The sequence below is a fragment of the Podarcis filfolensis genome (assembly GCF_964270895.1).
Source record: "Podarcis filfolensis genome assembly, chromosome: 1".
Taxonomy (NCBI): domain Eukaryota; kingdom Metazoa; phylum Chordata; class Lepidosauria; order Squamata; family Lacertidae; genus Podarcis; species Podarcis filfolensis.
In genome coordinates this window covers 34,239,913-34,263,287 of record NC_139604.1, presented here as the reverse complement: position 1 = coordinate 34,263,287, position 23,375 = coordinate 34,239,913, and the positions used below count along the sequence as shown (strand labels likewise).

Sequence of the window (23,375 nt, the reverse complement as noted above, 5' to 3'; positions counted from 1 at the left end):
GTCTCAGGCCTTGCCTGGCAAGCAAGCCGGAGAGTTTAAAAGCTCCTTTTGTGCTGGGTAACCCCACACATATTTGGCCTAAAAAGAGCTTTTAAGCTTTCCATCTTGCTTGAGACACATACAAGAAGCATTAAAACACAGTTCAAAACACATTCCATCTAGGGAAAGGCACTCACAAATGAGGGCACAGAGCAGGGCTGGTGAGAGGGGTGGGCCAGGTGAGGGGTGTGGCTTTTGGAGAGCGCTGAGGACAAGAGACTTAGAGGCTTCTGCCCTGTGAGAAATCCTTCCATGTGCAGGCATAAAGCCCACAGTGGGTCTCCATAGCCAATATCGTCAACTTTTGGTTGGAAGAGTGGGTTCCTCAATGCCATATTATAGCTGTGCCTTACGTTAGAAACTCTGAGTACAAAAGAGGCATGTTGGAACACAAAAGCCATGGAGGAACTCCCTCAATTCGTTGTGTGCTTTGTATCTCTTTCTAACTTAAAAGTTAGTGGGGTTAAAAAATGAATTTATTATCCTAAAATTAGTGAACTGAAAGTGTCTAAAAATGAAAGCAATAGGTGTAGATTCCTACATCTTGGTTATTCCAAAATGGCCACTTACCCTACAGTCAGGGTGGGCACAGTTGCAGCCCCTTGCGGCATGCCTTCCATTCCAGGTGCAGCGAGGAGTCATGTCCCAGCGGCTGGCCATTTTAAGTACCCCGGACCAGCTGTATTGTGTGGTGGAAAGCCCATCAAGCCAGATGTTTTAACTTCCCTATCAGGGGGCACCAAGCACGAGGAACCTGGATGGCGGGCCAGAGCGGCGAAGTTTTCACTCTGGTTCTCCAGTCAGGGTTAGAAGCTTTTCCGCTCCATGAAAGTATATCTGCGACAGCCTGAAGCTACAGTCAAATTATCCTGCAAAGGATTCAGTTGTTATGCTTTTACAAAGGCGGAATTGTGTAGAGCAGCTTGCTGTCTGAGTATCAAAATAAGTGACGATGGTTATGGGAGGGAAAGAAGATAGTTAACAGGTAAAAAAAATACATTAAAAAGAGCAAAATTGTGTGAAGCAGATTGCCGTTTCAGTGTCAAAAGAAGGAGGTTCCAAAAAAAAAGAAAAGAGATGTTTAACTGTTCGAAAATAATATGTTTGCTTTGGCAAATGAGGAATTAAACCTTTACTTGGATGCTGTAGACTTTGGAGACTCGTAAGGGAAACGTAAAATGAGTCAGACTTACAAAAAATCAGGGAAGTTTTAATGTGTGAGCAATACTACAGCATGTTCAATTGGAGCAGGCTTGCTGACCTCACAGATGAAAACACTATATAAGATCTGGCAGCCAGATGTTCCACTAGAAAGCCAGCAGCTGCTAGAAGGAGTCTTTCCAGACCCGCTTCAACAGTGACTGCAAAATACTCTTAACAGAAGATATGATTGTGTTGATTTTTCTCTTTGCCTTGCTGTGGGATACAGCTGCTGGCTGGGGGTTCAAGGACGGAGTTCTACATAACTCTATCTGGCTAGGTAAGAGGTTTTTCATTTATTCGTTTTGTTTGTTCATTTGTTTCCATTTGCAAAGCCTTGGCTTCAGGGATACCCACAACATTTTCCAAATCACTGCTTCAGTTGTCAAGTCCCATTGATTTAAAGGCAGCATCTTGCTGCAGCCGAACAAGAATTCATTTGCATTGTTTTGGCTTAATGTCCTTTATTTTACTTTTTTAAAAAAAGTGGTGCAGACATTTCATTTGTGAAAAAGAATGCCTAGAAATATGAGCTGGGAGAATGATATTATCTGAAAGCTTGAGATGAATGGAAAGCTAAACCTCTAGAGAATGTGTGTGTGAGAGAGAGCAAGAGCAAGAGAGAACTAAACAGAAACAGCTGTGCAAGATACATATCAGCCTTTGCCTTGTACATATATGAAATTCCTTGATGCTTCATATACAGATATTTTAGGAAATATACATTGTGAAAGAAGTGGTTTTAAAAACCATTTCCGAGCAGTTGTACTTCCCCATTCTCTGTATCCCATTTTTGTTCTCCTGTTTTTTTCCTGCTCTCTTTTGACCTTCTTATGTCTTACTTATTCTAGCATCCTCCTGCCTTCCCTCTTATTTCGGAACAGCTGAATTTTACTTAGGAAAATAAAGAATGGAGCCTGTTCAGTATCTTGGTAATGGTCTCTCTAGGCAGAACCAGAAATGGATAGAGAATTGGGATGGAGAGAGCTTGAGAAGGGGGGTGGAGTGTTGTCAATAATAGCTCTGTGTCTTCTATAACATCTAGTTCCACTTTATCCTGGCATAGAATAATAGAATTGCAGAGACCCCCAAGGGTCATCTAGTCCAACCCACTGCAATGCAGAAATCCTTTTTGCCACAAAATAAAATGCTGCCCCAAAAGTGACCTCAGGGCTGCATTCTTAGCCATGAAGCACACCGCTGGGTAAATTCTCTGGCAGCTAACATAGAAACCCTAGAAAAAGTCTTATGTGGTCAAGATATTACTTACAAATGAAACAACAAAGGCTGCCATACAAAGGTCATTTAAACTCGGGCAGTCTTGTCCATTTAAACACAGCTGTTCTACAAGAAATCTCTGCCCACCCACCCCCCAGGCTAAGGTGAAGGAAGGTCAAACTACAAGGCTGGTTCAAGTATTACACCATGTGCTTCAAATGTGATGTCCGAGGGGGTGGAAAACACATTCAGGTACATGACCTGGGTATGTTTAGAAGTTGCCAGCGCGGCGCTCAGCCCAGCTCAGGTCAAAGCAGCTTATCATCAAGAAAAAGCACTAAGTGTTACAGCCCAAGACCACGACATATCCATTCTTTCCCCTTTGGGGGTTTTGTTAAAGAACAGGTCATTGAACCTTTCCGCTACTTGCTTTTCAGTGGAACGCAATCCATTCCGTTCTAAGAAGCACATTTGGACTTGCTGGAAACCACTTCCCAGAAATACATGCATGACATGTGGGTGGATTATGGACTTAAGGCGCAGAGATCATATTTAAGCTATCTTTGACCTACCTGCTAGACCACTTCTCCATCTAGCTCAGGACTGTGTACACCAGGAATGAGGACTCTGTAGCCTTCCAAATATTGTTGGACTCCAACTCCCATGCCCACTGGCCAGGGATGATGGGATCTGTAGTCCCAACGAAAACAGAAGGGCCATAGGTTCCCCAACCCCTGCCTACATTAATGGGTGGCAGCTCTCCAGGATGTCAGGAAGTGACATTTGCTTTTATCCTAACCAACTTTTGATTGTTTACAGTGTATGGCTGCTTAACATAAAATCAGCTAGCCCTTTCAGAACCACTAGTAGAGTAATACCTAGGTCCTAACGATACTGGCTAGTATGCAAAGAAACAAAGACATGCTGAAACCCCAACGAAATCAATATGCAGCGTTGGAAGCTGAACGTCAGTGCACACTACTGTGGGGGAACTAGCAGGAACAGAGTACTTGCAGGATAGTTCCCTGTGTGCCTGTGTCAGTACTTGGAGAGGGGGAAAGCTCAGACTATAGACCAGGGTGTCTTAAGGGCTCAGAATATGGATCACGAGAGGTGCCCTGTGTTTTTAAGTCAGCACACCTCACCTAATATGTGATGGAAATATAGTCAGAGGAGTGCAGAAAAATCCTGAATGTCAGAGTATCTTACTCATGAATTGTAAATGTGGTGGGGGGATGAGGAAGGCGCAATAAAACACTTGAGTGAAACAATACATTCCCAGCGCACAAACCAATATAGAGGCCTTAACTACACACGATGCTGGTTGTGAATTCGCATTGCAGTTTACTCTTTATTTCAGGGTGGCCAACATGGTGCCGCCCTCCAGATGTTTTAGCTTACAGTTTCCATCAGCCTCAGCCTGCGTGATGGAATGGTCAGTGGGATGCAGGGAGCTGTGGTCCACAACATCTGTTGGGTACCGCATTGGTGTCTCCGGCTTTATTTAATTACAGGCACTGAAGAAGAGATGTGTTAATTGAGAACACAGCATGTGGGGCTTTACCATGCTGTCAACCACGGTCACAATGAAACTTTGTGCTGCACTTAGGTTTGGCACTGCAGGGAGGCAAAGTTCCTATTTCTTTGTCTTGCAAGAGTCAAACATCTTCCTTGAGGGTAGCACTTGCATTGTGTGAAAAATCAGCATTTTCTTTAAAGTCAAACTGCACTGTATTTTAGCTGGGGTTAACACATTCTTTTTCCTGAGGTGACATCCACACCATACGTTTAAAGCTGCTCAGAGATCTGCACTGGTTGTCCCATTTGCTTCTAGACTGAAAAGCTCAGTCAGCCTGCTTATATAGAGCTCCAGAACCTCGTTACTGTATTAACTTTCTAAAACTATCCAATCACTGAACGTCACTTTCGATCCTTCATTTGCATACAAACTATCCAATCACTGAACGTCACTTTCGATCCTTCATTTGCATAACTATCTACAGTATCCCCCTGCTGGCCCAGGGTGAGAACTTCAGTACATAACACCGGCCAAGTTCAATATGTTACTATGAGCATATAAATCCCTTGACACAGAGGTTTTCAACCTTTTTGAGTCCATAGCTCCCTTGACCAACTGCATTCTTTCTGCAGCACCCCTGTGGGGCTCAGGAGCCCAGTTATGTCACTGGCAGCCTCTCACCCTTTTTCGAACGCTCTCCCTTTTGGAGTGTTCCCTCAGCCTCATCTCCTCTCCCCTCTCCTTGGGAGTCCTCTGGGCAGCTGCCGCCACCGCCCCTGTTCTCTGAGCTGCCTCCCCCTGCCCCAAAGAGAAGCACGTCCTCACACTGCCCCACATGGGCTTGGGAAGAGGATGCGCCCAGCCGTAGCGGCCCAATGGAAACTGGCCAAAGGTGAATGTGAGGCCAGCACCTTACCTTGGGAGGTAGCAGTGGCAGCAGTGGGTACTGCAGGGCCTGCAGGGCGGAAAGGCTCCCCTTCAGCACTGGGCTCCCAGGCAGGCCTTGTTCACAGCAAGCACAAGAAAGGCCAGTGCAGTGCCTGCCTACCTGCCTGGTCTCCCACTTGTCCTTCCATGCCCAACAGCAAGGGCTGGTGGACTGGCTGGCTGGGCTCCCTTGCCTGCTTGCTTGCTTTCTCCGAGGCCACCAGGTAGCTTCAGGTAACTAGCACTCCCTGGCCAGCCCCAGAAGCACCATTCGCCTGTGGAGCTTGTTGCTGGGGCTGCTGCAACAAACAGCTGTGCAAGCCTTGGTGAGACAGAGATGCTAGAGGCGGGGACGGAGGCCAGAGTTGCCTGCGGCACCCCTGGCCATCATTCAAGGCACCCCAGGATGCCATGGCACACTGGTTGAAAACCACTGCCTTAACAGCTTGGGACCAGTTTATTTGTGAGATTGCCTTACCTTGTATGTGCCCGTTTGACTACTTTGATCTGCATAATGGGCACTGTTACAAGTGCCCCATGAGACTTGTCCACATTTGCAATAAATCAATCATTTAGCATGGCAGCACCTACACTTTTGAACTCCCTGTCTATAGTCATCAGACAGGTGCCTTCCCTGTATTCTTCTTGGCAACTGCTTAATATTTGTTATTGTTCAGGCAACCCTATCCAGACGTTCAGAAGTTATATGTATTTTATCACTTTTTAGCTACTGTTGATTTTAACTATGCTTTGAATGATTTAAATACTGGTTTTCACTTTTTTAATTAAAAATGTTTTATTTTATATTTTCTGCAAACTACTTAGAGGTTTTTCTCCTATCAAGGAGTACATGCATTTTGGTTACACAAATTAATAAATATTCCACATACTTCAAAGTGTGATCCCTCTGCCCTGCTGCTTAGGGGAGGATCCTCCTGATCATTCTAGTGGATGTCTGCCCTGAAGTCCTGCTCTGATAACAACACTGTGTGTTGGCACTAAAAGGAATAGGCCATGCAGCACAGGGTCCTGGTGGTTGTCAGGCTGTATGTATATGTATGCATTCCAGTTGTTTATAGTTCACTTTTTCCAAAGGCTCAAAGTGGATAAGCAGAAGTAAAACCAAAGACCCAGGAATAAAACAAAATAGCAAATCAACACTATTGAAAGTAAATAATAATAATAATAAAAAATAGCCTAACTGAAAAACGGATCAATTGAAAGTGAACAGAAACTATATATTGTACGCCCTGTGTGCAATTTCTTACCAATAACTTCTCCAGCAGATTATTCCAGAGCTGAGCAGCAGTAATAAATACCATACTCCTTGGAACTACCATCTTAATCCAATAACATAGTGGAATAGAAAGCAAGGGATACTGCTGATACGGTTTGATATAGGGGAAATGTGGGAGACCTGAGTTGGGATGACTGAATCTGCCAGTTTTTGTGTCTTTCAGATTCCCATTTTTCCCCCATCTTAAATTCCGTTCTCCACATTTCCACATGGAAATTCAGTTTAGTTTGAATTTCTCCCAATAAACACATTTTTGCAAGCAGTTTTTGTATATTATCCCACCAGCTGCGAGGCCATGGTGGTGTTTCTGAGCTACCCACCTCTGGTGCCCCTGATAGAATAAGGGTTTAAATTTCTGTTGTGGAAAAACTCAATGTCCAAGCCTTAATTCGTTTACACAGCCCTCCCTCCTGCAAGCATAAATATTTCTAAGTGCACAGATGGGCTTGCGATCTGCATGGAACATTTGAGAAGAGTTTCGTCCAGGACTCCCAGGGATAATTATTTCCTGAGCCCTCTGCCATTTGAGGGGACAGCTTTTTACAGCTATTGTAATAGCATCCAGCTGGGGGATTTCCTGCTTTTTGGTGTCAGCACTAATCCCCTCATTTCTCCAATGCAAATGCATGCAACTCAACTCCATGGTACAGTCAAAAAATCATAGAAAGGATTCTAGAGGGCAAGCAAGAATCTCAGCTAAAGCATCCATGACAGATGGTCATACAACTTCTGCTTGAAGACTTCCAATGAAGGGTCCACCGCCATTACAATGTCTGCACCTCTCTGGGTAGTTATAGAAGCTGGTCTATATTGATGAGCTAAGGATGCTCATGAAATGAAACTGGCCTATGAGTCCTCAGGCAGCTTTCAAAGGGGTCAAGTGTGGCTCAAGAATATTTAGAGAAATGAGATGAAAAGAAGCAGAGACTGTTGTGTGCATTACTAGGAAAGGAAATAACACTCATTGTCTTCTCAATTACTCAGTAGGGCAGAGGAAGAAGAGAAAAATGGAGCATCAGCACAGCATGCAAAGTCCCCATCATATGGACTTGTACTAAGACTAAAGCCTTCTGGGACATGATATATAATGAACTGAAAAAGGTCTTTAAAAAATACTTTTATTAAAAAACCAGAGGCATTTTTACTAGGTATAATAGGAGAAGAAATTCCTTTAAAAGACATACAGTGGTACCTCGGGTTACAGACGCTTCAGGTTACAGACGCGTCAGGTTACAGACTCCGCTAACTCAGAAATAGTACCTTGGGTTAAGAACTTTGCTTCAGAAATCACGCGGCTGTGGCACAGCAGCAGCAGGAGGCCCCATTAGCTAAAGTGGTACCTCAGGTTAAGAACAGTTTCAGGTTGTTATGGTAAAATCTGGGTGCGAGGCTGCTCTGCCACCCAGCTCGTCGGACTAAGTCCGCGGGTCCCTGCGGAGGAAAATGAGCTCAGCCGGAGACAGGAGCAAGCTGCAGAAGATCCAAGTTTATTGCGCAACAGGTTCAAGGCGAGATTGAACAGCGAGAAAGGGGTGACATGAACTTTTAAAACTTCCCTCCATGTCCCAGAATTCAGTGCAAAATACATCCCAGTTACATCATGAATACATTAAGAAGAGGTTGGGTTACACAGATTACATCATGAATACATTAAGAAGAGGTTGGGTTACACAGGATTAACATATGGAGGAGGGAGGGGGAATATGCAGAGCTGGAGATATGCGCAGATAAGCACATCCTGAGTACCAGTGATGAGAAGACAATGGTCCATGTATGCATAGTCTGCCACCTGGCATTGCCCGGAGGGAAGGCTTGCTTGGCAGAGTGATTTGATAGGATTAGGGTCTTGACACCTTGCTTGAGGGATTATGGAGGACAGGGGAGGTGTCATGGAGTCCTAGAGAAATTGAGCAAATTGGCACGTTGATTTTCTATGAATTTTATAGATTTTAGTCCCTTTTGACATTGACAATTGGACTCAGAAATAAATGGATATATTGTAGCGAAGAAGAAGGTGAAGAAGACATGCCCCCCCTTCCGTATCAGATTAAGAACGGACCTCCAGAACAAATTAAGTTCTTTTTTTAAAAAAAATAATTTTTATTAACTGGCCAATCACATCAAATTAAATCACATCACATAAATTCCAAATTACAAAGCCAAATTTTTAAATTTTGTTGGGGGAACCCATACTTCAAGATCCAAAGGGGGATTCAGATCATCTTCTTATTACTACGTTAATGTCCAAATCAGTCCCAATCAGTCCAAACAAAATTCATAATTCTATCCAGTCTTATCTTGGTGTTTCCACATCATATCTTGTTCATATAATTTCTATTTTCCTTTATGATCTCTTCTGTTAGTCTCCTTAAGCCGATAAGCAAAATAATAATCCTGTGTGGATTTCCCGTTCCTCCACTAAGTCCAGATGGTTTCCATATATCTCCTTCGTAGATAGCATCGCTCTTTCCATCATAAATTTGGCATTTGTCGCTCTTAAGTCCCACCGAGAAGTTGGTCCACGATATGTAAACAACTCTATTTCTCTCTTTCTCCTCCCAGACCCAAGAGCTCCAACAATGCCTCCCAAAATGGCGACGGCATTTTTAACTGCGTCATTCCAAAACTCTTAGCTTTCCAGCTTCATCTTGAAACATTGCTTTGGTTCGAAAGTTTATCTCCACACAGCCTTAAATCCACAGCTTAAGTCCTTAGTTTCTGACTCATTAGGGGAGGGGATTCTTGTTAAATCACATAAGAAAAAGGAAGGCAAGTTTTTTTCCCCTCCCCCCTCAGTCATTTGTCATACCGTATCTTGACGTATCTTCTCATATTTTATTCTTGTCTTGTTATCAGAGATCTCTTCTGTCAGCAGTCTTTACTCCCCTTTTTCCTTGAAGCATGTGCAATTTATCTCGTCCAAATTGTTTCTTTTGAAGATGCTTGCAACTAGCAGCGCGAATCAGGGATGGCGTCCAGGAGTGCCAGAATCCCACAGGAGGGCTTTGTGCCTAGTGCCCCCACCCCCACAAATTCGGGGGTGGTATAGGGCACAGCAGGAAAGGGCCGCCCCCCCAATCCTGGGGGGGTTAAGGAGGCTAATTACCCCCATCATAGCCTCCAAATTACCTCGTGTGGGTCGGAGAGATGTTATTGTCAGCCATCTTCCGATGCGCCACCTAGTGGCCCCCCAGAACAAATTAAGTTCTTAACCAGAGGTACCACTGTATGCTACTACAGCTGCAAGGACACTTTTAGCACAGAAATGGAAGCAGCAGGAACTTCCAACTTTGAAAGAATGGCATACTAAAAAGATTGAATATGCAGAACTGGCAAAGCTGACAGGGAAGGTCCGAAACCAGCATGACGAGCTGTTTGAAAAGGACTGGAGTAAATTTATACAATATATGAAAGAACATTGTAAACATTTGAAAACGTTTGCAGGTCTTACTTAAAATATTTTGTAATGTTGATATGTGGAACTGGTTTACAAATACGGAAGTAAATTTCTTTAAGGATAAAAAGAAGGTAAATCGGGTGAGATAGGAATGCTAAGACGAAAGGGTATACCTATGAAAGCCAAGGAGTGGGAGGGGGGAAGTCGAGGCTCAGGATGAGCAAAGATGTAAGTGATGTTATGATTTCGTTGGTATGTGACAAAGTATAAAATTTAATAAAAATTATGTTAAAAAAAAAGTCCCCATCATATACAGCAAGGGCAGTGCTATTTTTCTAGAAAAAGAAGTGACAAAACTCACCATTGAACACCACCCTCGTTCTCTTTAAATGGGAAGGGTGACCACTGGTTGTGGCTTTTTATTTATTCAAAACATCTTAATCCTACTCTTCAACTAAAAATAGCACCTCAAGGAGTTTACAAATGTTAATAATAAGAAAGCCCCTGCCCCCAAGTTTATTATTTAAAAAAGCATGGCACAAAAGGAAAGGAGATGGGTGGGAATGAGAGGAAAAGCAAACTCAGGCACTTTCTCAGTTACAGAGTTATTGTAATGACCATCTGGAATGGAAAGATTTCAAGGAACAAAAAGTTGCTGGTCTTTCAGTAGAGCCGGTGGGAATTGGAGTCCCACAACATCTGGAGGGACATGGCTTAACCATTTTTGGTATATACAGTGGATTTTTAATTCAAAAACTGAGGAGAGAAGGTGGAGTACAGATGCTGAAAGCCTGTCCATACCAATAAAATGATTTTTACAAGAGAGCAAGAGAGATGGAAGTTTCTGATTACTCTCAATAGATCTAGACCACCCACAGGAGCAGGTCAGAAAGACTGACTGCTGTAGTTTCTGTAGCAACTGCAAATAAAATCCCAAAGAAGACTATCAGGAACAGCTTGTTCATTCTAAAATATATAATTTTTGGTTTGGTTTGGTTTTAAGATTGAAAAACCTACATTCTCTTATTGACTTTTGAACAATGATACACCAATAAAATATTATTATAACAATACCCACAAGAACATACTAATAAAACTACCCTGTGTTGCATCCAGGAACTTCTCCAAAGAAATTAAATGTGGAAAGCAACCATTTCCCCCTAATTATCAATGCCTTCCTAGCAATACTTCTGAGCTTTTAATAAGCTTTTCTACTAGATTACATGATGTATATTCAGATCTTTGCCATGTGACTATTTTTGTTAACTGACTTTCTTTTCTACCATCTCCTATTCTCGCAGGGTGTTTTATACCAGTTGTGTACCAGGGGCTCTTGTCTTGTTGCTTCGTTTTGTTTATCTGTGATTTATGCTGAATGATTATTTCATTCCCTGCACTGTTCCAAGAGAGCAGCGTGACACTGATGGGCCTTTCCAGGCACATTTGGTCTCCTGGGAGGACCACGCAGCGGTTTACTGCTGTAGGTAGCCAAACGACATCAGGCAAATGTCTCTCTTGTGAAATAACAACTCTTTAACAACAACTATACATCTAGCTGTAGTTGCTAATTAACAGGGATTCCTTCCTCCAACTACGACAGCTATTGCAGGTCCTTTGTTGTGGGGAAGATGACAGTTGCTGTCCCAGGAGCTCCCTCTGATGGGGGTGAAAGGGGGCATGTGCCCTGGGAAATAGGTTAGGGGCGTGGCAAACAGCATCACGTGTGTGTGTGTGTGTGTGTGTGTGTGTGCAACGTAGGACAAACTTGGCACAAACTTATTCATCCAGCAGAAGTAGAGAAATCTCTGTCCTTGGCTGCCATGAGTAAAATGCTGGCCAGCAAAAGTGACAAAACCCCAAGGTCCTTCTATTTGCAAATGCACTTTGTTATCCCTCGCTTTACGTTTTCAATTCATACATAACTGAATCGAATGAATTTTCCTTAAGCACAGGAGAGGTATGGGGCGTACTGGAATCTGGCTGTTCATTTTTTGAATACATGGACTTTATGATTCTCGCTGCCAGGAAAAATCACATCCCCCACTTCCAGTTTCGTAGATTCATTGGCTCAGGAATATTTGTTGCAATAAACATTTGCTGAAATTTGTTGTCGTTAGCCAAGTTGGAAGAACTTAAGAAGATGGGGGGAATATAATAACCTGACCTTTCTGCCAAAAAAAAAGAAAAGAAAAAGGTTTTTCATACCACATCATCCAGTCTTTGTGGGGGTCTGGCAGGGGACTTGTCCTGTACTAATATTATAATCAGTGTTCGTGGGGTGAATCAGTGTTGGCAAAATTACTCAACAGTGACAATTCAGTGTTAAAGGCCTTCATTAAATCAAAGTTGCTGGATGCTGTTTAGTTCCCTTCCTTTCAGCCCCCTTCTGTTACCTGTTTTTTCTGTGACAACACATTTTTATATGCAACAATAACATCCAATAGATTTTTTTAAAAAAGATGTTGGTTTCAAGTTGTGAAACTCTCATTATTACGCTGGCTGCAAATGTCCCAAATCCCTATTCTACTTGGGCTACAGTCCTATGCATGCCTCATTTGGGAACAAGTTCTGATTAATTTTCCAAGCCAGCTTCCATAGAAGTACGCCATTATTCAGATGTTTGATCATCCCAAATCTATGGGTATTTAAGCCATTCCGAGCTGGCTGTTTTGAATTTCTTTCAACAGATTAGCCCAGGCATTCATAATTTTGTTACCAGTTTGTCTTTCTGTAACCATCTCCTCTAATAGCTGTAGAACTTGCACTTTGGCATCTTACAATTTGTTCCTGCAACCGCCGCAAGCGGCAGAGATGAAGTAGTAGATGGTTTTGTTGTTGTTTAGTCGTTTAGTCGTGTCCGACTCTTCGTGACCCCATGGACCAGAGCACGCCAGGCACTTCTGTCTTCCACTGCCTCCCGCAGTTTGTTCAGACTCATGTTTGTAGCTTCGAAGACACTATCCAACCATCTCGTCCTCTGCCGTCCCCTTCTCCTTGTGCCCTCCATCTTTCCCAACATCAGGGTCTTTTCCAGGGAGTCTTCTCTTCTCATGAGGTGGCCAAAGTATTGGAGCCTCAGCTTCAGGATCTGTGCTTCCAGTGAGCACTCAGGGCTGATTTCCTTCAGAATGGAGAGGTTTGATCTTCTTGCAGTCCATGGGACTCTCAAGAGTCTCCTCCAGCACCATAATTCAAAAGCATCAATTCTTCGGCGATCAGCCTTCTTTATGGTCCAGCTCTCACTTCCATAAATCACTACTGGGAAAACCATAGCTTTAACTATACAGACCTTTGTTGGCAAGGTGATGTCTCTACTTTTTAAGATGCTGTCTAGGTTGGTCATTGCTTTCCTCCCAAGAAGCAGGCGTCTCTTAATTTAATTTAAGTAATTTAATTTAATTTAATTTAATCTTAATTTAAGTAGATGGTAGAGATAACAAATAAATATTGGTGTGATGTGGCCTGTTGGTTAGAAATCATGAACAAAACCTCGTGGCCGATCCTGTTTTGCAGAACAAGTACAAACCAGAGTTGCCCAGTTTAAACAGTGTGGCAAAGAATGGTTTACCTCAAATCAGAAAAGGGAGGAAGGAATCACTGTGGAGGAAGGAACATTCTATCCTAAAGCTCCTTGAAGACTCATTCAAATAATGCCAAACCACAGTTTAGGCCAGGGATGAGGAACCTGTGGCCCTCCAGATCGTGTTGGACTCCTGCTGTCATAATCCTCTATTTTTGCTAGCCGAAGCTAGTGGGATTTGGAATCCAACAGCACCTGAAGGACCACAGGTTATCCATCCCTGGTTTAGGCATTGCATCTGAACCAGCCAAAGAACCACATGTGGGACCTGACTGGGCATAAAACTTGGACAGTAGGGACACATTGTGACCAAGAGGGCCAAATCTTAGTAAAGGGCAGGCATGGGAGGAAAGGATGAACTGGGAACTTAAGCATGGATGAATAGGTAGACAGCCATAGGCATGACCAGTAGGATAAGTGAGGAAGACCCAAAAGATCCAGGAACTCAGCAGTAAAGCATTTAACTTTGAGAATTTAGTTGCCAGCCTAATTTCAATTTTAAACTAGCTTGAGACTTGTTTGCATTCAATTTAACTGTTGTTGGCTCCCCCCAAGCAAATTTTTGGAGTCATAAATGTGTGTGTGTGTGTGTGTGTGTGTGTGTGTGTGTGTGTGTGATATTGCGGAGGATTAAATTTTTAAGGAATCCCTAGCCCCTTCTCAATCTACAGTCCCCAAGGCTCTTTGATTAAAAGCTATGTCAGGCTTGAAGCTAGTTTCTGTACATAATGTTCATGTGCTCTAAAGCCATCTGTGGACGCTAAAATTAATGTTACTTGCTGTCAGAAGAGCAATGGCAGAATTCCCTCACTGACACCCAGAGAAGATTTGATAGATTGCTCATGTTCGCATTACAAGGACCAGCATCCTGGGCTAAACTGTCGGCAGCCGTGAACACCTGCTAGATTCCTCAAAACTTTGTTTCCTTTGTTTTAAAAACAATCTAGCCGGACACCTGCTAGATTCCTCAAAACTTTGTTTCCTTTGTTTTAAAAAGAAAAAGATCACTGTTTGTTGCTTTGGCTTCACAGAACGAGCGGCAGGAGTGTACCATAGAGAAGCAAGGTCTGGAAAATACCAGCTCACATATGCAGAAGCAAAAGCAGTGTGTCAGTATGAAGGAGGACATCTAGCCACATACCAGCAGCTGGAGGCTGCAAGGAAAATAGGTAGGAGCACGCAATATATGCGATCATTTGGCAGTCCGGTCCAGCAGGAATTCTCCTGCATGCCACAAAGTCCCCCAAGGTGAAGAAGAACTACATAAAACCACTGGGCTTTTAGTGAGGAAACTTCCTACTGTGGCGTTCCTGTGCTGACTGTGGCTGATAGGAGTTGTAGTCCAAAACATCTAGAAGGCAAGAGATGGGGTGAAAGCTGCCCAGAGTGCGTTTTGTCCTTTGATGTTCACACAAACTGTCCACACTGTTGATTGTTCAATGATTGAGTCTAATTTCAGTTCACTCATCTGTTTCCTTTTCTGTTAAAAACACATCTGTACGAACAATGCTATTTGTTACAGAAATTGACATGCAAGTAGCACCGAGGATGAAAGTTTAAGAACCCTATGGACATGGATTGAAATCAGTTTGGTTTTATTAATCTCCATTACAGTGGTACCTCGGGTTAAATACGCTTCAGGTTACAGACTCCGCTAACCCAGAAATAGTACCTTGGGTTAAGAACTTTGCTTCAGGATGAAAACAGAAATCGTGTGGTGGCGGCGCGGCAGCAGCAGGAGGCCCCATTAGCTAAAATGGTGCTTCAGGTTAAGAACAGTTTCAGGTTAAGAACGGACCTCCAGAACAAATTCAGTTCTTAACCTGAGGTACCACTGTATATCAAGGCTGCCCACTATCCCCAATGTGCTACTTGGCTGTAGGTCATAGCTAATTCAATGGGACTTACATCTAAGTGGGAAAGGTATGTGCAGCACAATCCTATACAATATCTACTCTGAAATAAGCCCCATTGAGTCCCATGGAACTTGCTCCCAAGTTAATGGGTACAGGAATGGAGTAAAAGGGATAATTGTTGGAGCTGCTATTTAACACAACTGATGTGTGAGCTCAAGAATCAATTAATATAAATGGCTTCAATGAAATGAAATGTGCACAACCCCACACAGCATGTGAAGAGGCCTAGAAAGATGCAATCTGGCGACAAAGCAAGCAACCAAAATGATTAATTGCCAGACCATTTGATAAATGAGTACAGTGTGTGATAAATGGTCCTATCACACACTTCTGACTCTTTTGCTAACTCTTCCACCTAGAAAGTTATCATTCTAAGTTGTAGTACAATTTTCTAGATCTCAGGACACACCTGGCACATGTCAACCTCTCAATTTTAGGCTGAGATGCTTATTTCATAGAGCTGAAACTCTCCCAGACTTGTCAGCACTAAGGTAGTCTTAAGCAAGGTGGTAATAGGCTGTTTTTCTCTACATCTCTACATCCACGGGCTTCTATTTGCACTAGTGTGATGAGTGATATTAACCTGGAGAGTACCTGAAGATAATGCCAGGCAACAGAGATGCAACAGAGGTAACTGCCTTAGGGAGTGAATGCCCGAATTTCAGTAACTCAGTGACTTACACTAGTCCGACATTTTTAAAAAGCAGTTCTAAGACTAAGATCTAGTAAGCATCTGCATCCAATTGTTGTTTATTAGTTTAAAGTGAAAACAGCCCTTTCCATTGTTAAAAAAGATGACACATTTTCTAATAAAATAAAATAATTGAAGCATACACGTGGCATTTTCTGTGTCCAGGGTGGAAATTGTTTCACTTGCTTGGCTTAATTAAATTTAAACGAACTGTGTGTCAATTACATTTTTGGCAACAAGAACAAAAGGTCATTAATCTGAAGTACAGTGTTTCCATCTTAAGCCAGCACTGGGTGTACATGACATGTCCTTCCATCCCCCAGGGTTTCATATGTGTGCGGCTGGCTGGTTAGCGAAAGGAAGAGTTGGCTATCCCATTGTCAAACCTGGAAGCAACTGTGGCTTTGGAAAGACTGGGATTGTGGACTACGGCTTTCGGCTCAACAGGAGCGAGAAGTGGGATGCTTACTGCTTCAACCCTAATGGTGAGTGTGCAACAAACAACATTTTTGTAGTCAAAATAATAATTGTCCAGTAGCACCTTAGAGACCAACTAAGTTTGTTCTGGGAATAAGCTTTGGTGTGCATGCAATTGCAAATCTGTGTGCTTTTTAATACTCTCAAGAGAAATTCCAGAGCCAGTACTTGATTGCTCCTTTCTAGTGGGCCTCATTACGTATTACATAATCCAAGGAACTCCATAGCAATGTAACGCCTATTTCATAATCCGCTGGCGGTATTTTATGGAGTGGGGAGCCGCCCTAAATCACCTGCTTCTTTCCAAGTCAGCGGGGTTTTCCTTCCCCTCTGGTTAGCATAAATGTTCTGATTAGCAGAAAAACAAGTGCCCAGAGATTTGTGGATTTAAGCTTCTTATATTCAGGGCTGTGGTTGATAAATTTCCGTTTTCCTCCGGGGTTCGTCTGTAGGGACAAAGGGATGGAAATATCTGTTCAATACCCAACTTTTCATTGAAGTACATACCTTCTAGTTCTTAATTCAGCCTCCCTGAAATTCTAAGAGGCAAATTGTTGTTTTTATTTTGCAAATAAAGCTAACTGAAGATAAGGACACTTCTGGGCAACAACTTTCCCAGTAATCATCATCATCATCATCATCATCAATTTTATTTATACCCCGCTCTCCCCGGCCGAGACTAGGCTCAGGGCAGCTAACACCAAATATAATACATTAAAAACACAAAATCAAACGATTAGTTTAAAATACAATTTGAAATCACATTTAAAATCAAATTAAAACTAACTTTTAAACAAAATTAAAAGTTCAGTGGATAGTACCTTGAAGACCAGCTACCTGCTAGCATAGGGATTTTGTGCCAGAGTGTCTAATCATACAGTTCTGAGTGGTTGCACACTAAGGATGGAACATCATATTATTCAGGAATTAAACTTCAGTAATTAAGTAGGAAATAAATAAGAACAAAAGATCCACAACATGGATCTACTGCCAAAAATGACATTCCATGTTGAGTTTTCCCATGTATCTTGTTGAATCACTTGCCCGCCTAATGAGAGATCATGATGGTATGTCTTGCTAGAAGCTACCAATGTTGTGGGGGAAATGGATAGAAAATATACAGTGTGGTGATGTCACATGGTCAAGGACCCTACACATTTCAGCAGCAGCTCCATATTGGGGATGATATTGTTCTCCAACAATGGCTCACTAAAAGTCACCCAGCTGGCACAGAAATAAAGTAGGATTTAAAACAAGGTACAAGTTAAAACAAGGTACAAGGTACCAATTAAATCTGCATCACTAATCTGCTGCTTTGACCACTCCTTTCCCTTCCAAAAGCTCAGGGCAGACTTTGTGCAGTTTCCTATCGATGACAGAATCCTGGAGACCTCTGAAATCTTTGTGAACATCCCTTCATTTGCCAAATTTACTTCTTGAAAAGGAATTATGAGGAAAACAGCTGCTTGCGCAGGCAGTCCCCAGGCAGCATCAGTCCCAGAGTCCAGCAACGTCCAGGCTTACTTCTCTGCTCTTGCCAAGGCCTTGTTTTCTGCAGGCAGTGGTGTCAACTCTAAAACGACTGACATAGCCTTATGCTTGATTTTCAGGGAAGCCCAATGCTTTCTGGCTAGCCTCCCAAACAGGCCTGAGGGACTCTCTGCTTTTCCAGTGATTGCTTCTGTTATTCGGCCTCAGGCTGAGTACCCACAGCACTTCATTCTAGAATCAACGGAGACTGAGTACTTCTGCTGAGGGGCTTATTGACACTTCCTCTTGTCCCACTGGGGAAACCGCTCTTTAGTGCTCAGTCAGAGCAAACTTCTTTTTTAATGGATTCGCATTTGCTCCGATTTAGCCCTAAAAAGCAGGTTTTCTCTGAGAAAGGAGTAAGGCAGAGAGACTCTTGGGCAAGAGACACAGTGCAATGGGCACAGTTCAGCCTTTTGTTGCATCAGGAGGGGGTCACTACGCACTTATGCAACCATGGCATAGGCAGAGTTTGCAAAAGCTGCAGAAGAAGTCAAGAAGCTGAAGACCCAACCAACAGATCAAGAAGTGCTGGATATCTACAGCCATTATAAGCAGGCCACAGCTGGAGATGTAAATACAGACTGTCCTGGGATGCTTGATTTCAAAGGCAAGGCCAAGTGGGATGCCTGGAATTCCTTGAAAGGAATGTCCAAAGAAGATGCCATGAAAGCATATATTTAAAAAGTGGAAGAGCTGGAGGAAAAATATGGAATGCCATAAACCCCTTCCTGCATGCCTTTAAATGGAATAATGCCTTATTCTACTAACTTAAACTGTGTTGCACAGTATGGCAGTGCCAGACTTGATGCCACTTTCCATAATTAACAGCTGTGTAAATTTACTTCTAACGGTTTGTATAATAAACACTATCAAATTCAGAAGGGGAAAAAAAGGAGTGAGGCAAGGGGGGAAACTGCTCAGACCTAGACTCGGGCTTTCTATGCACAAGACAAGTGGAAATGTGGACAAGCGCAAAGTCTAGATCTGTTGCATGCTCTTCTTCACCCCTGAAAAGCATTTCTTGAGAATGAAATGATGACAAAAAGAAAAACAGTATCAAGGACAAAGCTTTATTGTTCTGTGCTACTTACTTTTATTTATTTTTTTTAATCCTATGAGTAACAAGGTCAAATTATGTCTGCTGAATTATACCACTGGAGACGGTGTGCTGGAATTTAAGTTGTTTGGGTTTGGAGAACACGTAGAAGATGCTTGCCTGGCAGTCTCAGAAGAAGATTCCAAAATGATTGTTTGTTTTTTAAATGAACATGCATTCATGTGCCTATAAATACAGTAAATGCAGTCTTAAACCCAATTATATTGCTTTTCCTTTAACAGTGCTGGAATGTTTCATAGTGCATTTTATACTATAATAGCTCACCATCAAAAACAGCATGGTTTTCTGGTGCAGGAAACATTTTCTTTCCTTTTGCCATTTTGTAAATGCCATCATTGCAGCAATCAGGTTCACGTGTTTAGTACATGAAGCGCAATGGTGACTAGCACTCTCTGAGAAATGGTGGGGGAAACCACACTTTGCAGTTATCAATGTGAAGTCAAAACAAAACGCTGTGTGAATAAGCAGCTGAGTAACCTCTCAGGGGAGGAGAACCCTCACAGATGTTGAACATGTCAGGGAAAAGAGGGAGAGGCAACCTTCATTCTTAGAATTCAGATTAGTCAGCCTATCTGTGCCTCCTGTTTGGCTGTCTCCTCTGAGAGGCAAGCTAGATCTTTTCCAAATGTATTGTTTGGGTGGTGAGCATCATTATCAAACCAAGTTGTTGACCTTGGCTGGTTTACGTCTGTTCCTTTCATTCGGGAGGTGGGAATCTTCGTACTTTGTAAGTGATATTATTCAACTTTGAGGCAATAGCCAAACTTCCACTGTGGGGATAAAAGCAATGGTTAATATTGCAGCATTGTTTTAGCCTACATTCGATGCATTTAAAGCACATTCAAGACACATGTAAAAAGCACAAACTACAATTCCCAGGACTTACTCTTTCAGCTTCAACCCAACCTGCAACGAGGGTCTAATACTGTGGGGAAACACTGTAGGGTTGTCATAAACCACTCTGCAACTAAACTTTCATTCTAAAGGGGCTACAGACTATTTTCTTCATTTAAAAAAATGAAAGCTCAAAGTTGGGGCTCCCTGCTGGCTTCGAGTCTAGTAGAGCAGTACTCTTTATATCTTTCTTTTTGTACCCTGGTGAGCATTCTCCTTTAACTACTAGAAACACAATACAATATGATTATATGGATGTGGCACATTACAGTGATGGCAGGTGCCAGTATTAATTTTGGTTACCTGTGTCTCGCCGCAAGTCTTCTCTGACATTGTGACAGCCCAATTCAAAAGGCAAATTCCCTCGTTTTATTTCTCTCCTAGGAAAAGCCTGTGGTGGAATCTTCACAGATTCAAAGCACATCTTTAAAACCCCTGGCTACCCAAAGGAATATGAAAACGATCAAACTTGTTATTGGCATATAAGGGTGAAATACGGCCAACGGATTCAAATTCAGTTTCTCGACTTTGATCTTGAAGACGATACAGCGTGCATGGCTGATTACTTAGAAATATACGACAGCTATGATGACGTAAATGGTTTTGTCGGCAGGTAAAACAATTTCCACATCTTTCTTAACATATTACACCATACAGGGGCGTGGAAACTTCATCCAGGAAATAAAAAGACTACCACTTTATGCTCATTTAAACCACATGGCTTCCCATCCTGGTAATTATAATTTGTTAGAGTTGTAGCTTTCTGAAAAGTAAACTACACTTCCCAGGTTTTGCTGGGGGAAAGCCACATGCTATAAACATACGATGTAGATACGACACACATCTATTATTTGGATATGTTTATCCCACCCAGTCTCAGAGGTTCTGAACAATAACATCATTTATTTACACAAACAGCGAACTAAGAAGTGTTAATAACCACACACTTTTTCCAACTTCCCCCCACTCCTTGGTTTCTCGCCCTTTTAGATCCAATCCAGGAATCCTTCCAAACTCATTCATTGGAAGTATGTTGCAATTCCCAGTCAATCCCCACCCATTCCCCGACTCTGCAATTCCTCCAAAATATTAGAGCAGAGAGAAAACTCAGCTCAGCTCATTTCTGGACTCTTGCCTCTCATTCAAGTGAAGTTCTTGGACTTCCCATCAGTGGGGGATTTCCTCTCAATACAAATAATACCAGATTCAGATGAGTGATTTGCCCCAGGACCACAGCATGGGGAAACAGGTCTAAAACCATGCTTGCCCCGATCTCCTTATCAGCCCTCCCAGCTGACACAATTTGCATGTCTAAAAGCATGCAATCATCTATCAGTTGGCCTTCAGTTACTAAAATGTTGATATTTCAGATAACCAGTTTTCTATCAACCATGCAAACAGAATTGCGCATGGCAAGGGGAGATTACCGTCATGGTTAATACATTCAGAAGAAGCAAAGTTTTGTGTTATGTGTATAGGCCACTGGCCTTTTCGTTCCTTCATGTTAAATCCCAGTCCCTGAAAAGGTTCATATTTGTGCCAAACATGACAAATCTGTTGAGAAGTATCCAAAATCAATTGAGGACTTCAGCCACTTTGCAAATTACCATTGTTGTGGCATATGAGTTACTTCTATGTGATTATCTTACCTGATGTCTTCTACACATCATAATGGTGGCATCCTTCACGATAGATCACCCAGTGTAAGTTCAAGCTGATATTGGTCGGGCAAAGGCTTAGGTAGCCACTGCAGCAAGTGTGTTACTGAATTTTGGCTTGCCTATATTTAACCAGTAAATCAACTGTAATGTTTTTCAGGTATTGTGGAGACGAACTTCCAGAAAATGTAATCAGCACAGGTAATATTATACACATGCACACCTCCACACAACCATGGACTAAGACAATAACAGTTACTTCTCAGACTCTTAAGAAGTACTGCACAACAGAACGTTCCATCCAGAGAGGTCGTCACAAAGGCCAATTCACAGATGCAGAATGGCTGAAGTATTATAAACCTCTGCATTACTTCCTAGGGCAGGGATGGAGAACCTGTGGCCTAATAGATGTTGGACTAAAAATCCCATCTTCCCTGGCCTTTGGGACTGATGGGAGTTGGAAGTCCAACAACATCACAAAGACAACAGGTTTCCCATTCCTGTCCTACTCACATGCTGAGTGGCATTTATTATCTTTGAAAGTGTTTCTGAGTGCACTTAAGAGAAAAATGCTACCATGTGTTTTGGCAGAAAGAATGAGAAATTCAAAAATTCTTTGAAGTTTTATTGGGGGGTAGGTGTTTCCTCAATAGAAGTAATTTTTCTCTTTCTCTGTTTCTCGTCCTAGGTAATGTAATGACACTGAAGTTTTTGTCCGATGCTTCAGTAACGGCAGGAGGCTTTCAGATTAAATACATTGCTTTAGATACACCCAAAAAGAGTGATGGGAAAAATACAACTACCCAAGACAACAAAAATTACTTAGCTGGAAGATTTGGCATTGTATAAAAGAACATTGACATGAAAGAAGAATTTGCCTTGGATGTTTATTAAAGACATTCCCCTATCCCCAAGCACCTACTTGATGTTCCTCCCAGTGGATCCTATTCTCCATAATTTCCTGTTACCTCCTCCCAGTGTGATCTCTCTTTTTTGCTGATCTTCAGTGATACATACAACCTCAGTGATACACACCCCTTTGGACTGATGCTCCCACCATCATGTGATTCCTCCCTTGACTTTATCTGCTTCTCTACCTGTCACCATAAATGGGTTAAAAAGCCTGTTGTTTTTGTTTCAAGTTTTTAGCTAAAGTTCCAAGGGGCCATGCAATTGTGTGCAAATAAGTCCCCTTCCTGCTTCACAGCTGCTCAGTGATAGCCACTTTGAATTGTAAGCAGTGATCATTTCCTTGAGCCAAAAAGATGAAGAAATATTTACTCATAGACCCTATAATCATTGTACTACATTTGATGTATTATTGAGATTTCTAAATATATATTTATCAAACTTCAAGAACCATGTTTTTCCCTTTGTTGGGGGGGGGGAGGTCACTCTGTTTCCAAATTAAATTTAAAATTAAGACAATTTATTTACTTAATTAATATGATGATGGAATCCTGACTCCATTTTCATGTTTACAAGTTCCTTTACAATCAGTAGAATGCCACTGAACTCAGACTACAGACTAATATTCACAGATTATGTGGAAGATGAAACAATCAAACCAGATTAAATTGTCAGTGATGTCAGTGAACGGGCCAGCAAAAGGAAAGTCAAGGATGGGGCTCAGCAAAGGCCTCAGAATAGATAATTAAAAACCAGTCTTCTGGAACCTGAAAAGTCATAGCTCAGTGGTAGAATAGATAAGGGCAGCATCAAACTAATGTGTCCCATCAGTGCAAGGATTTACACATGTGCAATGGAACTCTCTGCTGCACCCTCCTCAAATCAGACTTTCACAAATTCTGGCAGACACACTGACCAACACTGACTGCCTCACATTCCACTGCATATCTCCTCCTCCAGACATGCCCTGATAAGGACACCAGTTGCTGGGAAGAAATCTCAT

At 42.3% G+C, this 23,375-nt stretch overlaps 1 protein-coding gene, 1 long non-coding RNA gene and 1 pseudogene across 3 annotated transcripts; all 3 read left to right on the top strand.

The window, feature by feature from the left end:
• Window positions 1–319: 319 nt before the first annotated feature.
• TNFAIP6 (TNF alpha induced protein 6) lies at window positions 320–22,822 on the top strand. Its single transcript, XM_083579779.1, has 6 exons — window positions 320–1,519; window positions 14,209–14,346; window positions 16,108–16,269; window positions 20,190–20,418; window positions 21,624–21,664; window positions 22,152–22,822. The coding sequence occupies exons 1-6, from the start codon at window positions 1,426–1,428 to the stop codon at window positions 22,310–22,312; spliced, it is 825 nt and encodes a 274-aa protein (XP_083435905.1). The 5' UTR covers window positions 320–1,425; the 3' UTR covers window positions 22,313–22,822.
• LOC310746242 lies at window positions 4,347–14,077 on the top strand. The gene is made up of 3 exons (XR_014540525.1): window positions 4,347–8,275; window positions 9,406–12,413; window positions 13,022–14,077. It is a non-coding gene; the product is annotated as an uncharacterized lncRNA (long non-coding RNA).
• LOC310744623 (acyl-CoA-binding protein-like) lies at window positions 17,323–20,176 on the top strand (annotated as a pseudogene). The gene is made up of 2 exons: window positions 17,323–17,328; window positions 18,257–20,176. The product of its transcript is annotated as an acyl-CoA-binding protein-like (transcript).
• Window positions 22,823–23,375: the final 553 nt, after the last annotated feature.